This window comes from Grampus griseus (assembly GCF_964374135.1).
Source record: "Grampus griseus genome assembly, chromosome: X".
Taxonomy (NCBI): Eukaryota; Metazoa; Chordata; class Mammalia; order Artiodactyla; family Delphinidae; genus Grampus; species Grampus griseus.
The window spans coordinates 56989779-57001997 of NC_138999.1; the positions used below are offsets into that span (position 1 = coordinate 56989779).

The following is a 12219-nucleotide window of genomic DNA, read 5'->3' on the forward strand; positions in this document are numbered from 1 at the left end:
AAGTCATGGCTTCACACAACAGTGGTGGACTTGATTCTTTGACACAAAGTCAACATATACTCTTTTCTGAGATGCAGTCACAGATGTATTTCAAAAAAATGTGGCCCATAAAAGAACTGACCTGCTGCTTAGCACCTGGCTTCTGCTCCATAGGTGTCATGGTGAGCGTTTTGGTCTCTTTCTCATATTGGCAGTAGTATTTCACCCAGGATATTCCCAAAGCCCCTACAAAGATAGGCAACAGTGAGCTGATAGAATAAGTATTTTGTCTTCATGGTCAGTCCACCCCTAAGACAGAAGCTGTGTACAGATTATTCTTCATGGTCATGATCCAGATCTAGTGCTACTTTTCCCCTGAGCTCCAGCCGTGCAGTACCACTTGCCCACTACACAGATAGATAACCTAATCATCATCAACTGCTTTCCACATCTGCTCTGGCTTGCTCCAAACCACTCTCCTTGCCATGTTCCCTGTGAATGCTCCCATTATATATCCTATTGTATGATCTGGAAACATCTGTAATCTTCTGCTCCTCCTTCCCTGTAACCTGCCCTTCAATCCCCTACATGTCTCTCCTTTCACCCCTTTCAGAACTGAATTCATTCAGGACCCTATTTCTGACTTTTTAAAAAATGTTTTATGAGCTATTTCAAACAAAACAAAAATTCACTATTTCTCCAATTAATTCTTTCAGTGGCCTTCTCTTTGGTTTCCCCTATCTGTGATCACTCCTTTCTAGCCCATTCTCTACTCTTTTGTTAGAGAAATATTTTTTTAATTATAGGTTTATTTATATCATTCTTTTTATTATAAACCACCCATGGCTTTCCCACTCTCTCCAAACTCCTTAGGTTGGCTCACAAAGCCTTTTATCATGTGATCGTATTTACCTTTCCAACTTTGTCTTTTGCCACCCTCACCTCTATGCTCTTGTCTCATGGAATTATATTCAGTTACCAAAAAAATAGGTGGCAATATAATATATAGACCAAGTTCAAGACATATTTAAGAGTGAATAAGGCACTATCACTAATTATATCAGGACAACAAGTATAAACCAGGACTGTCCTTGTAAAACCAAGACCCTACAAACAAACTATAACCTCACACACCTCTGTGCCTTTATTCATGCAGTGGTATACACCTGGAATTTTCTTTGCCATTTTCTTTACCTGTCAAACTCCCAGTCATAATTCAAGTTTCAGTTCATATATCACTTCCTCAGTGAAGCCCTTAGATATATGCCCCAAATGCAGTGCTCAACACATTTCATTATAGTTCTCGATATACTTGTGTCTTAATCAGACTGTGAACTTCTTGAGGGCAAAAACCAAGCTTGATCCATTTTTTGTACCCCCAATGCATTGCATATTGTTTGGCAAAAAGGATTCTTAGTAAGCGTACATTCAACTGAGTAGGAATGTCATATCCATTTAACAAATTAGAAAACTGGGGCATAGAAGGATCACATAGTTAGTTGATATTAGAGCCAAGATTACATACTCATTACTCTGTGCCTCTCTTATAATATAACAGTGGTTCTCAAGTAGGGGCAATTTTGCCTCCCAGGGGACATTTGGCAATGTCTAGAAACATTTTTGGTTATCAAACCTGGGAAGTGCTATTAGAATAAAGTGGGGAGAGGCTATAGATGCTTCTAAACACCTTATAATGCATAGGATAACTGCTCGAAACAAAGAATTAGCCAGCCTGAAATGTCAATACCACTGAGACTGAGAGATCCTGCAATGGAGAGTTGAAGAGATGAACCTGACAAATAGAAGAACACATCTTTGAAAACCATCAAAGTGAGTTGCTCTAAGGGATGAAAAGCATGATAATATCACTGCTGAAATACCATGTTTTGTGGATTTCAGTGGGTTTTGCCACTGGTAACCTCTGGGTAGTCTCATTTGCCTACTCACCAGGTAGAATAATTCTGGTCAGGGAATGAAATCACAGGCTTTGGGGACATTGGGTCATAGTTCAAAAGGAAAATCAAATAGCACATACAAGTTTACATAATGTTATTTAGGAGGTAGAAAAGCTTGAACCCTCTGCGATATTCAGTGACCAGATAAGTTAACCCATTTTCCTTGGTTAGCAATGAACAACTGTGTTGCTCACTGAAATCGCAATGGTTGTGTAGTGCTTTAAGGGCAAGTTTATCATCCTAAGGCAGTGGAAGGTATAGGGTATAGCTGTAGGAGCATAGGTTTTGGCATTTCCCAAACCTGAATTTACACTTAGCCCTGATACATGATAGTTGGGTGACTTTCAACTAGTGATCTCTCTAAGCCTCGGTGGCTTCATGTGTAAAATGGGTATGATAAGGTGGTTTCAAAGATTTCATGAGGTAGTACATTTAAAGCACTTAACACCATGCCTGGAATATAGTAGGTACAATAAGTATTATTTTATGTCTCCTTTCTCCTACCTCCCTTTTAGCCCCAAAGAGTCATTGAAAGGATTAAGCAATTAACAATCCCCATTTTGAATCTCAGAGAAAACCTTAGGTCTTATCATCCCACAGCCTTTGTAAGACAAATCCTTAACCTCCTCCTCCAATTTCTCCTTCCTTTTTGTTTTCTCTGTTCCCACACTACTCTCCAAATAGGTATAGCTGGCAGGGGTCTATGAACTATATGGGTGCCTGGAGTTTGGAGAAGCCAAGTGGCAGCTGGTGTCAGCCTACTGAAACCCAGTAGCTATCCCTGTATTCCCACATACATTTCTCTTGTGTATAGAGATAGCCTTCGATGGTTGGCTGTCCTGGAAGTTTGCATGTCTGTGGAGCTTCTTTCATCCTTTTCTTAAGTTCTTCCATCTCTTCTCGGGTACTGGAGAAATGATTTCTTGTCTGTAAGACATTATCATCATAATCATTATCATCATCACCATCATGATGAATAAGCATTCACTGGTCAGAGACCCAGTGCAGAGTTTTCTTGGCTTTCACCATGTGCTACAACATAGCAAAAAAACAAATGTTGAATGGCATAGTAATTAGAAAACAGTTTAGTGGAGTTTAACAGTACTAAAGTCTAAATGGGAGAGGGAAACATAAATACCAATGTACCCATAAAACCACATCTGGGAGACATTTTCTAATGAAAATGACAAAAGTCTCCAATAAATAAAGGCTCTAAGAATTCTGAGCATCAGACTGACCCCTGCCTTACGAAAAGGGAGGCTATAAAGAAGGTTCCCAAAGATAATATTATCACGGCAACTTCTACATTCTGCCTCAAATAAAGCTACTGCCTACTTGACTCTGAATCAAATCCAGGCCATTAGAATAAAGGATATGACAGGGTGCTCTCTTTGAACATAGGTTAATGGAAAACCTATGTTTTCATGCCCATGAATAGCAAAAGCTAATGTTAAGAAGTAATATATTTAAAAGTACACAACTAAATATTCCTGGTTATAGGAATATTTTGTAAATCAGCAGAAGAGAGGGGCGCTCACATTCTGGTGAAAGACAGTACCCAGAAAGAAAAACAACAATTAACAATACCTGTAAATCAGCATTCTCCTAAACAACCAAGTAAAGTTTATTTCCACTTCAACTTACCGTTTCCATCTAAAAATACAACTATAAATTTTATGCAATGTAACAAGTCCAAAGTCACTAACTCAGTGATGCCTTCTTTTACTGTACCAGATAGTCAATTATTCCACTCTCTATGCTTTAACTTTTTTGGTCTTAACTGTATTTTAGCACTTTTCATAAGTAATTATGATATATCTCTGTTTATATCTCTCGGCTCCAAGAGACTATATATTCCTTGAAGGCAAAAACTAACATGCCTCATTATGGTATGTCCAGTGCATTTTACAATGTCTGGCACAGAGTATATGCTCATTACATACCTAAGTATTTGTTAAATGTGGGTTAAATAAGTAAATGAGAAAAATAATATATGTGACAAGGAAGGGAAGGGTGTGCCTATGCCCATCTATAAGAAACAGCATGGGATGGGCTTCCCTGGTGGCGCAGTGGTTGAGAGTCTGCCTGCCAATGCAGGGGACACGGGTTCGTGCCCCGGTCTGGGAAGATCGCACGTGCCGTGGAGCAGCTAGGCTCGTGAGCCATGGCCTCTGAGCCTGCGCGTCCGGAGCCTGTGCTCCGCAATGGGAGAGGCCACAACAGTGAGAGGCCCGCGTACTGCAAAAAAAAAAAAAAGAAACAGCATGGGAAAGAAGGTGGAGACAACCTTTAAAAATAATTTATTCAACTCTAGTAATGTAATGAGAAAAGTAGTGAGAAAAGGAAAAGAGGGGAAAATGGGCATTTGTGGTAATAAAACCTACAAAGAGAGTGTCCTGACTAACTAGCAGGGAAGGAGCATAAGACCTGTGCTTTAAAAAGCGCATAGGTGGTTTCTGATCTGGGAGAGATATAACAAACTAGCAACATTTAATAAATATTGGATAGATAGACACGTCAGTGGGTAGAAGGGTGGGTTTGAACAATGGTCAGCCTCAAACACAGGGAAGAGCTGAAACTGGAAGAGTAAGAACAATCTAGTACACTAAAACATTTGTGATCCATACCAGTCTGTCCTGACAAATTATCTGGGATGTAATAACCTAGAACTCCAAGGTCAAGATATTAGAGCTGAAATCCAATTGGAATGCAGAGACAGGTGAAGAAGCCCACATGTAAACTCACATTCTGTAAACTGAGCTGGAGTTGCTGTTTATATGGGAGGAAATCCTGTGTGAGCTCCACGGTCAAGCTGTTGGAAATGAAGAGGCTATGAAGAAAGGCCAAGACCTAGGGAAAAATGTATAAAAATAACTTTATCACCAGCACCTTCTCATTAATCAAATAAAGGAAATAGATGCACAAAAAGAAACTCCACACAGTGGAGTATAGTGTTAAAAGCAGTAACACAAACACAAACAGGTCTACACATAGCTATTCTTTTATTAGGTTAAACATTAACACTGGACTCAGATCTACAAAATAAGAACTATTACCAAATTTATTCATCAATACCCTTTTCAGATAGCATATAAAACCATTCATAATGTGGACAATATGGACATAATGTGGGAATAGACTGTGTCTTTATATCCTCAGGAATGGCACAGAATAGGTACTCAATAAATTAAAATGGCTAAATGGCATAATGAAGACTGTCATAATGCTAAAAGATCCAAGGATATTTTTTTTGAAAACCAATTTTCAAGTTAGAAATGTTTCAGGGAGGGGTTGGGACATTGCAGAAGAAGACGTAGAAATGATCAATAAAATATATTTTTAATGTTTAAAATGTTCAACCCCAATAAAAATCAAATATACACAAATAAAAACAAAAGAAAATACAATCTTCATCTATCAAATACAAACATTTTAAAAGCAATGCTCAATGCTGGTAATAGTAGAGTGTAATAGGAAGTAGTAAAAACTGCTCTGTTCTTTTTAGAAAGTAAACAGGTGAGTACATATAAATATGTGCACACATATATACATACAAACACATAAATATGTGTGTATATATGTACATAAACACAAACTATATATACATAAACATATAAAAACTATGTACACATTTATGTACTATACACGTATGTATATATACATATATAGTTATATATATGTACATATATGTGTACACATACATATAAATGCATATGAGTGTGTGTAGCACACACACAGTTATATAGACATTCTTCCTGTTTCTCTCCAAGGTTTCCCATCTCAGGAAATGACACCACCACCCACTCAGTCAATCAAGCCAGAAAGTATTCTGATTTCTTTCACTCACATCTCAATCTAATCAATCAGTAATTCCTGTCAGTTTTGCTTCTAAAATATATCTCTAATCCAATCATTCTTTTCTGTTTCTACTACCACCATCTGAACCCAAAGCAACATTTTTGCTTGCCTAGACCACTGCAGTAGCCTCCGAACTGGTTTCCTCAATCCCACTGTTGCCCACTTCCAAGTCCTTCTCCACACAACAAAATCAGCATGTCATATCCTATTTAATACCCGTCAGTGATTTTTCTACTATACTTAGACTAAAACCTAACCCCTTCACCATGCTTACAGATCCTATGCCTTCCTGTCAGATATTGTTTCCTGCCACTCTCACCAGTATCTAAAGGCATTAATCTTTTCATTCCTTGAGCACATCATTCTTTTCTAACTTACGGACTTTGCACATGTGTTTTTCTGTGCCTGGAATGTTCTTTCCCCATTATTCACATTGCCTCATCTTCTCTTTCTTTAGATCTCATCTTAAATGACACTTTCAGAGGTGCCCCTTGACCACTTGATCTAAAGTAGCTGTCTGTTCTTGTTCTTTGTTTTAGTCCTTATCACAACTTATAGTTATTTTATTTATGTGTATCCTTCTTTCCCTTCTGTCTACCCCATGAAAGTATAGTCTTCATAAAGACAGAAACTGAGTCTGTCTTTTTCACTATAGGATACCCAGTGTTTAGCACTGTGCCTGGCACATAACAGAAGCTCAATAAATGCTTATTGGATAAATTAATAAATACTTGTTTGCACATATACATATGCAGATATATACAACTGTGAGCACAGATACACATGTACACAGATATATACATATTCATGTGTAACATGTGTAAACACACATGCACATGTGTACACACCTCTACAAGTACACATGCACAATAGATAGAGAAAGGAATATAACAGATACACAGGGAATTTAGGAGGAAAAATGCCACAATATTAACAGTGATCATCTCTGTATGGGAGATTTGTTGTATTTGTTTTGTTCTACATATAAGTTTTTATAGCTTTTCTGCAATTGTTTTTTACATTGTTTTCTACATTATTTTATAATAAAAAAGAAAGTTGTTAAAATTCAACATAGTTGTCAAACCACAGCCCGTCATCTTTTATAATAAATTAAGGCTATTTAATTAGAAAAATTTTCAAAAGATGGAAGTAAAAATAGTAGAATGGGAAATCACTGAATGCAAGGAACATGAGTTCCTAGAACAGTGTCTGGGATATGATGAGTACATTCAGAAACCTTATGAAAGTATGAGAGGAAGGAAGGGAGGAGAACAAGGTAAAATGAAAGGTGACAGAGAAATCAAGGAAGGGAAGGAAGGAGAGGAGGAAAAGAAAGATAAAGAAAAATCATAGCTATAGAGAGAAATGGGGGAGGAAGGAGTGTGGGGGAGGGAAAAGAAGAGTGAGAGAGAGAATATTAGTGAGAGAGCAAGAGTAACATAAGCCAGTGTGTCTACTTCTGTGACATTCATTACTAAGCACTGACTATCCTTCATATTCTTGGAGACTCCAATTTTATAATCAAAGTTCTCCACATTTACCTGAGATTTGGTAAATATTTTTAGACCATTCATCAACAGATAGAACTTACTGGCTCCACAATATTGAACTTCTTAGACTCCTGAACTTCCTGGATTTGATAAACATAATCAAGGGACGACTCAAAGAAATTGTGTCTCTCCTTGTCCACCTGGAGGTCTGCCTGTAGAAGAAGGGTAACAAATGTCACATAACAGCATAGTCATTCATGTAAGTCAGTTCTTACGGATTCAACAGAATGTTAGGGCTGGAGGAGAATTGTGCCACCAAGCAGTGATCTTATCCCTTTATTTTACAGATAGGGAACATAAAGCCAAGATAGAAAAAGTGACTGATGCAAGATTTCCAGTTTCTGGCCTAACAAGTAAGAAGCTTGGAAGTTATTGTGACCATCCTCATACAAGGAAAAGCTAAGCTGAGAATCAACAACTCTTCTTAGAACCAACAGAGCATTGAAGTCAGAGGAAAAACCACTGCCTCAAAAATTGGATAGAGAGTTGAATATGGAGAATCCAAGCTTGCCAGAGCAGAAGCCCAGAAGCAGAAGCCTGTTGCTGTAACCAGTATCAAACCTTATTTAAGAATATCTCTCTGAAGAAATCCAAAGACAATAGGGAAGACAAAAAACAAAGATACCAGAGGAAATTTTGGCCTCTGACAAGAACAGCTATAGCAAACTAAGCACAGCCTAAATCCTAGTCAGATAAGCATAAAACCTCATAATAATGGCCTTTTTACCTCAGTTCCTTTTACCCAGGGCATCATGTTCAGCTTTCAACAAAATATTACAAGGCATGCAAAAAGGAAAAACAAACCAACAAACACAGTCTGAAGAATCAGCATCAGAATCAGACTCAAAGAAGGCAGAGATGGTGGATGGTGAAATCATAGAACCAGGGATTACAGCTAAAGGCTGTTATGGAAAAGAGGACAATACACAAGAACAGATGGATAATATAAGCAGACATGAAAATTTGAAGAAATAATCAAAGGGAAATGATAGCAATCAAAAACACTAGCAAAAATAAAGAATGCCTTTAATGGGCTCACCAACAGACTGGGCAAGGCTAAGGAAAGAATCAGTGAACTGAATATATGCCAATAGAAATTTCAAAAACTGAAATGCAGACAAAATGGAATAAAGAAGATAGAGTAGATTATTCAAGAAATGTTGGACAATTATAAAAGGTGTAAGATATGCATACTAGGAATGCCAGAAGGAAATGAAGGAGAGAAACAGAAGAAATATTTAAAGTAATGATGACTGAAAACCTTCTAAAGTTAAACACAGTTACAAACAACAGATTGAGGAAGCTCAGAGAATAATAGCAGGATAAATACCAAAAAATCTACATGCAGGCATGTCATATTGAAAGTACAGAAAGTAAAAGGCACAGAGTAAATCTTGAAAGAAGCAAGAGAAAAAAACACCTTACTCAAAGAGGAGTAAGGATAAGACTTCTCTTTTTTCAAAAAAATGCAAAAAGAGGAGAGTAGAGTAAAATGTTTAAGGCATTGAAATTTTTAAAAATCACAAACTTAGAATTCTGTATCCAGTGACATTATCTTCCAAAAGTGAAGGAAAATTAAACAATTTCACAAAAAACACAAAAACTGAAGGATTTGGTTGCCAGTAGACTCTGAGTCCAAGAAGTGTTACAGTTCTTAAGAAAGAAAATGATATAGGTCAGAAATGTGTACCAACATAAAGAAGAGCACTAGAGAAGCAATGAATGAAGGTAAAATAAAATCTTATATTTTTCTTATTCTTAACTGATCTTACAAATAAGAGTTTGTCCAAAATAATAATTGCAACAATGTATTTGGTGATTAGAGATTATGAAAAAGTGAAATGAATGACAGCAATATTATCAGGGACTCAAGGGAGAAATTGGAAATACTCTGTTATAAAGTTCCTGTACTACCAATGAAGTAGAATAATGTTATTTGAAAGTAGACGTGGCTTAACTGTAAATGCATATTGAAAACACTAGGATAACCTCGAAGAAAGTTTTTTTTTAAAAAAGTACAACTGATATGCTAAGAAAGGACAAAAAATGGAATCATATTACAATTTCCAATTGAAAAAAAGAGAATGCAGAACAAGAATGGAAGACAAAAAAAGGAACAAAGAACAGAGGCAATGAATAGAAAACAGTAACAAACATGGTAGATATCTATCCAACTATATCAATAATCACTTTAAATACACCAATTAAAAAGCTGAGACTGTGAGGACACATAAAAAATAAGAGTTAATTATATGTTATGTATAAGACATCACTTTAAATATAAAAGACAAAGATAGATTAAAAGTAAAGTTATGAAGAGACTTGAATCAAGATGGCACAGTAGGAGTATGTTCATCCCACCATAAACACATCAAAAATATATCTATAATTCTCACTGAAAACTAACTGGAGACTAGCATAAAAACTCCTGTACAACTAAGGCTATAAGAAAGACACACACAGAACTTGGTAGATAGGGAAAAGAAGCAATCAGGTCAGGACTCATGCCCCTGGGAGGGGACTCAGAGGAAAAGGGAGATTACACTGGTGGGGATTCTCTTTGGGGAGTGAGTGGTTCAAGCCACATATTGGGCCCCACAGCCCTGGGGCTCAACAAAGGGAAGACGAGCCCCCTTAGCTGGTCAGAGTACCAGTGGGACTATCAGAAAGGCTGCAGAAAGCCTGGATTCTGCTCCTGAGGAGCACATGAATGCTTGCTTGCTCCTAAAGCAAGGCAGAAAGGGCCGACTGAAACTGTGTGTCTCACTGACTAGTTTCCTGTGACTACCTAGGTGCACACACCAGCCTGAACCAAGAGAAGACTCCAGCATCATTTGCCTGAAGTCACAGCTCCACACTGGACCGAAGGCTGCCACTACCATATAATCCAGCAATTCTATTGCAGGGTATATATCTAACGAAAACAAAAACACTAATTCAAAAAGATACATCTGGGGGACCTTGAAGATGGCGGAAGAGTAAGACGCGGAGATCACCTTCCTCCCCACAGATACAGCAGAAATACATCTACACGTGGAACAACACCTACAGAACACCTACTGAAGGCTGGCAGAAGACCTCAGACCTCCCAAAAGGCAAGAAACTCCCCACGTGCCTGGGTAGGGCAACAGAAAAAAAGAAAAAACAGAGACAAAAGAATAGGGACGGCACCTGCACCAGTGGGAGGGAGCTGTGAAGGAGGAAAAGTTTCCACACACTAGGAAGCCCCTTCGCGGGCGGAGACTGCGGGAGGCGGAGGGGGGAGCTTCGAAGCCGTGGAGGAGTGCACAGCAACGGGTGCGGAGGGCAAAGCGGGGAGATTCCCGCACAGAGGATCGGTGCCGACCGGCACTCACCAGCCCGAGAGGCTTGTCTGCTCACCCGCCGGGGCGGGCGGGGCTGCGAGCTGAGGACGGAGCGCAGGGAGAGGACTGGGGTTGGCAGCTTGAACATAGCGTGAAGGGGTTAGTGCACCACAGCTAGCCGGGAGGGACTCCGGGGAAAAGTCTGCACCTGCCGAAGAGGCAAGAGACTTTTTCTTCCCTCTTTGTTTCCTAGTGCGTGAGGAGAGGGGTTTAAGAACACTGTTTAAAGGAACTCCAGAGACGGGCGCGAGCCGCGGCTAAAAGCGCGAACCCCAGAGACGGGCGGGAGCCGCAGCTGAAAGCGCGGACCCCAGAGGCGGGCGGGAGACGTTAAGGCTGCTGCTGCCGCCACCAAGGGGCCTGTGTGCGAGCACAGGTCACTCTCCACACCCCTCTTCCGCGGAGCCTGTGCAGCCCACCACTGCCAGGTTCCCGGGATCCAGGGACAACTTCCCCGGGAGAACGCACAGCGGGCCTCAGGCTGGTGCAAAGTCATGCCGGACTTTGCTGCCACAGGCCCGCCCCGCACTCCATGCCCCTCCCTCCCCGCCGGCCTGAGTGCCCCGAATCAGCGGCTCCTTTAACCCCGTCCTGTCGGAGCAAAAAACAGACGCCCTCCAGCGACCTACACGCAGAGGCAGGGCCAAATCCAAAGCTGAGCCCCTGTGAGCTGTGAGAACAAAGAAGAGACAGGGAAATCTCTCCCAGCAGCCTCAGAAGCAGCGGATTAAAGCTCCACAATCAACTTGATATACCCTGCATCTGTGGAATACCTGAATAGACAACCAATCATCCCAAATTAAGGAGGTGGACTTTAGGAGCAAGATCTATGATTTTTTTCCCTATTCCTCTTTTTGTGAGTGTGTATGTGTATGCTTCTGTGTGAGATCTTGTCTGTATAGTCTTGCTTCCACCATTTGTCCTAGGGTACTATCCGTCCATGGTTTTTTCTTAAAATGTTTTTCTTAATAATCAATTTTAACTTTAATAACGTTATTATACTTTACCTTCGTTCTTTCTTTCTTTCCTTCCTTCCTTCCCTCCTTTAGACAACGAATCATCCCAAATTGAGGAGGTGGTCTCTGACAGCAAGATTTATGATTTTTCCCCCTTCACCTCTTTTAGTAAGGGTGTATGTGTATGCTTCTGTGTAAGATTTTGTCTGTATAGCTTTGCTTCCAACATTTGTCCTAAGGTTCTATCCGTCCCCCTTTTTTTTTCTAAATAAGAAATTTTTAATTCAATAACTTTATTATACTTTATTTTATTTTTACTGTATCTTCTTTCTGTCTTTTTCCTTCTTTCCCTCCTTCCTTCCTTCCTCCCTCCTTTCTATCCTTCCTGCCTTCTTTCCTTCTTTGCTTCTTTCTTTCTTTCTTCCTTCCTTCCTTCCTTCCCTCCTTTCCTTCTTTCTTTCCTCATACTTCTACTAATTCCCTCTACTTTTTCGCCCTTTTATTCTGAGCCGTGTGGATGAAAGGCCCTTGGCGCTCCAGCCAGGAGTCAGGGCTC

At 39.6% G+C, this 12219-nt stretch overlaps 1 protein-coding gene across 1 annotated transcript in view; it reads right to left on the bottom strand.

Annotated features, from left to right (window-relative positions):
- OPHN1 (oligophrenin 1) overlaps positions 1-12219 on the bottom strand; it is a 606425-nt gene that overhangs the window by 248115 nt on the left and 346091 nt on the right. The window contains exons 7-10 of the mRNA XM_082681995.1: positions 7384-7494; positions 4680-4784; positions 2732-2861; positions 122-225 (exon numbers count right to left, since the gene is read on the bottom strand). Coding sequence (XP_082538121.1) covers positions 122-225; positions 2732-2861; positions 4680-4784; positions 7384-7494 — 450 coding nt within the window. The remainder of the gene's footprint in view (positions 1-121; positions 226-2731; positions 2862-4679; positions 4785-7383; positions 7495-12219) is intronic.